The following is a 2,740-nucleotide window of genomic DNA, read 5'->3' as shown; positions in this document are numbered from 1 at the left end:
ACCCTAACCCTAACCCTAACCCTAACCCTGAACCCTAACCCTAACCCTAACCCTAACCCTAACCCTAACCCTAACCCTAAGCCTAACCCTAACCCTAACCCTAACCCTAAGCCTAACCCTAACCCTGAGCCTAACCCTAACCCTAACCCTAACCCTGACCCTAACCCGTGACCCTAGCCCTGACCGAGACCGTAACCCTAATCCTAACCCGGTAACCCTAACCCTAACCTCTGACGCCTAACCCTGGCCCTAATCTTAAAGCTGATCTTAACCCTGAGGCGGGCCTCGAGGCTGATCTTACTGAGGAGGCGGAGGCGGAGGACGGGGGACCTGGTGAGGGGGAATGAAGCCACTCCGGTCCGCCGGAAGCCCGAGGGCCGAAGCGGATGCGGGAGCCTGGGGGCGGGGGCGGCAGCCGCAGGGGCAGCAGCAGGACCGGGCGGCGGTGGGATGCTGGTTTGTGGAGGGGCGGGGCCGGCAGCGGCGTGGGCGGGGGCGGCAGCCACAGGGGCAGCGGGTGCAGCAGCGGCGGCGGCGGCGGCTGGGTGGACAAAGCCAGCCTGTGGAGCAGCAGCGGCGGCAGCGGCGGCGGCGGCTGTGATGCGCCTTTGCTCGCGGTGCAAGAAGAAGGCAAAGATAGGGCCACTGGAAGAGAGGGGAGCACGAACTGCTGGAAGACGTTGACAATCCAGGTAAAGAGAGGCAGCACCACCTCCTCGGTGGTTGGGTGATACTGCTCACGGCCGTACTGCATTCGAATGGTCCGGCAGCCAAACTGCCTGATGGCAGCTAGACCACCAGGGTCGTTCGGGTGAGGAATAGGGTTGTTCTCGTCCTCGGTGAAGGTCCCGCAGAGCGCCTGGGCAGCAGTTGCGGCCCCAAACTCACCACGCCGCTCGGGGCTGAACTCAGCTGCCCGGCCGCCCGCTGTGGCTCCGAGGGCGGGCGGCAGCGCCGCCACCGCCGCGACCACAGCCCTCCGCTTCTTGGCCGCCGGCGGGAGGTCGTCCTCGCCATCGTCGCCCGCCGCCAGGCCGCCGGGGTGCGCATCGCGCCACTGGCGAACGCGTTTCCGCGACGTGGGCTCCTGAGAGGCCCTCTTCTTAGGCTGGCGGAACGGCGCAGCACCACGCTTCCGCTTGGCGCCCACGCTGGGAGCGCCTGCCGGCTGTCCGGCGCCCATCTGCACCAGGGACTCGGCGGCGATGCGGTCCTTGGCCTGCACGCCGTTCTCGCCCTTGCCACCCTTGCGGTCCCTCTTTTTGCCGTACCCGTGCCTCCCTATGCCCTTCGTAGGCGCGCGCGGCATAAAGGTACCTATTGAGAGCGCGACACGACTACTGAGCTGCCACCGATGCGATGGCGGCACACCGCGCCACTTTGTGTGTGCCGCCGGCAACTGTCCCGCCTCAGGGCGTGCTCTCGAAGGCGGCAAGATGTACCTTTTCGCGCCGATGACACAAATCAAGGTTTTGTAACGCGCGGTGTGTCACTGTGAAATGGCACTAGCCTTTAGCCAAACCCGGCTGGGCGTTCCAAAGTGCTGCTCGCGCTTTTTCCACATTCCACAGTCGCAGAGCCACACATGGTCCGAGCGTCCGTCTCTCGCCACCTCGAGCACTCACGCTTCACCTCCCCTTCTTCCCTCCCTCCCCCCCTTCCCCTCCCACCACCGCCTGAAACCGCGGCGCCCTCGCCGCCAGCCCTACAAACGCCGCCAGCCCAAACCCCAACGCCAGCGCCAGCAGCCCCTCGACCGCCCGCCTCCCGCCCTCCACGCCCAGCTCCTCCTCCTCTCCGCCCAGCCCCGCGAGCTCGCCCGCCACCGCACCGTCCCACGCGACGCGGACGATGCTCGCGCGTGGCACCCACCGCAGCGGCCGCGGCAGCGTCGCGGCGTCAAAGTACAGTCCGCCAAAAACGGTCGAGAGGGTCGTGAGCGCCTTGGTGAGCTCGAGGCCAATGTCGAGGCTCGGCGCGACAGCGCCCGCGAGGAGGCCGAGCGCGCTCGCCGCCATGGCCTCGAGCGCCAGCAGCGCGACGAGGACGGGCAGGGGGCAAGCGAGGCCCGCCAGCGGGTGCGTCACGCAAACGAGCAGCGCGGGGAGCAGCAGCGTCACCGGCAGCTCCGCCGCCACCTTGCCGAAAAAATATGCTCCCAGACGGAGGGCGCCAGCGGCACGCTCGCGGCGCACGCACGCGCCCTCCCCATCCTGCAGCGTGCGCACGGCCTTCATCGCCGCCGTCACCCCTATTCAGCGCGCACGCGTGAAGCGCCGCTCCACACTCCGCCTCGGGTCAAGCGATTTTGGTGTGCCGACAAAGTTGGCCAGCACCTGCAGCAGCCCGACGCGGGCCTTGAGCGAGCCGCGGCCCGCCGGAAGGTCGAACCAGATGCAGCCAAAGGCGAGCCCGGGCACCACGGAACCGACGACGCGCATCGCGAGCAGCGACGGCGCCGCAAACCCGCCCGACTGCCTCCAGCTCCGCCACAGGCACCAGCCGAGCTGCGCACTCCAACCGGACTGCCGCGCCGGCGCGAGCGGCGCGAGCGGCGCCTCCTCCACCAGCCGCGCCGTCGCCTCGGCCGTCGCCTCGCGCCAGCGCAACGCCAGGCGAGCGACTCGCGCCTTGCTCGCCTCGGCCGCGTCCGGGTCGACCGACGCAATGTCGAGCGCCCACTCTGCCGGCGAGAGGAGGGGCGGCCGCGCTACGCCTGTTCACAGCTGCAGGTGTGAAG

General features: G+C 68.6%; 1 protein-coding gene across 1 annotated transcript in view; it reads right to left on the bottom strand.

The window, feature by feature from the left end:
• Positions 1 to 1,512: 1,512 nt before the first annotated feature.
• The window catches only part of EMIHUDRAFT_253067 (hypothetical protein), a gene marked incomplete at both ends in the record, with an annotated part of 2,749 nt that continues 1,521 nt past the window's right edge, over positions 1,513 to 2,740 (bottom strand). The window contains 3 exons of the mRNA XM_005785996.1: positions 1,513 to 1,552; positions 1,684 to 2,213; positions 2,337 to 2,681. Of these exons, the coding sequence (XP_005786053.1) occupies positions 1,513 to 1,552; positions 1,684 to 2,213; positions 2,337 to 2,681 (915 nt within the window). The remainder of the gene's footprint in view (positions 1,553 to 1,683; positions 2,214 to 2,336; positions 2,682 to 2,740) is intronic.

The sequence above is a fragment of the Emiliania huxleyi genome (genome assembly GCF_000372725.1).
Source record: "Emiliania huxleyi CCMP1516 chromosome Unknown EMIHUscaffold_1551, whole genome shotgun sequence".
Taxonomy (NCBI): Eukaryota; Haptophyta; order Isochrysidales; family Noelaerhabdaceae; genus Emiliania; species Emiliania huxleyi.
The sequence above is the reverse complement of the archived record's forward strand: the minus strand, read 5'-3'. Positions and strand labels throughout refer to the sequence as shown.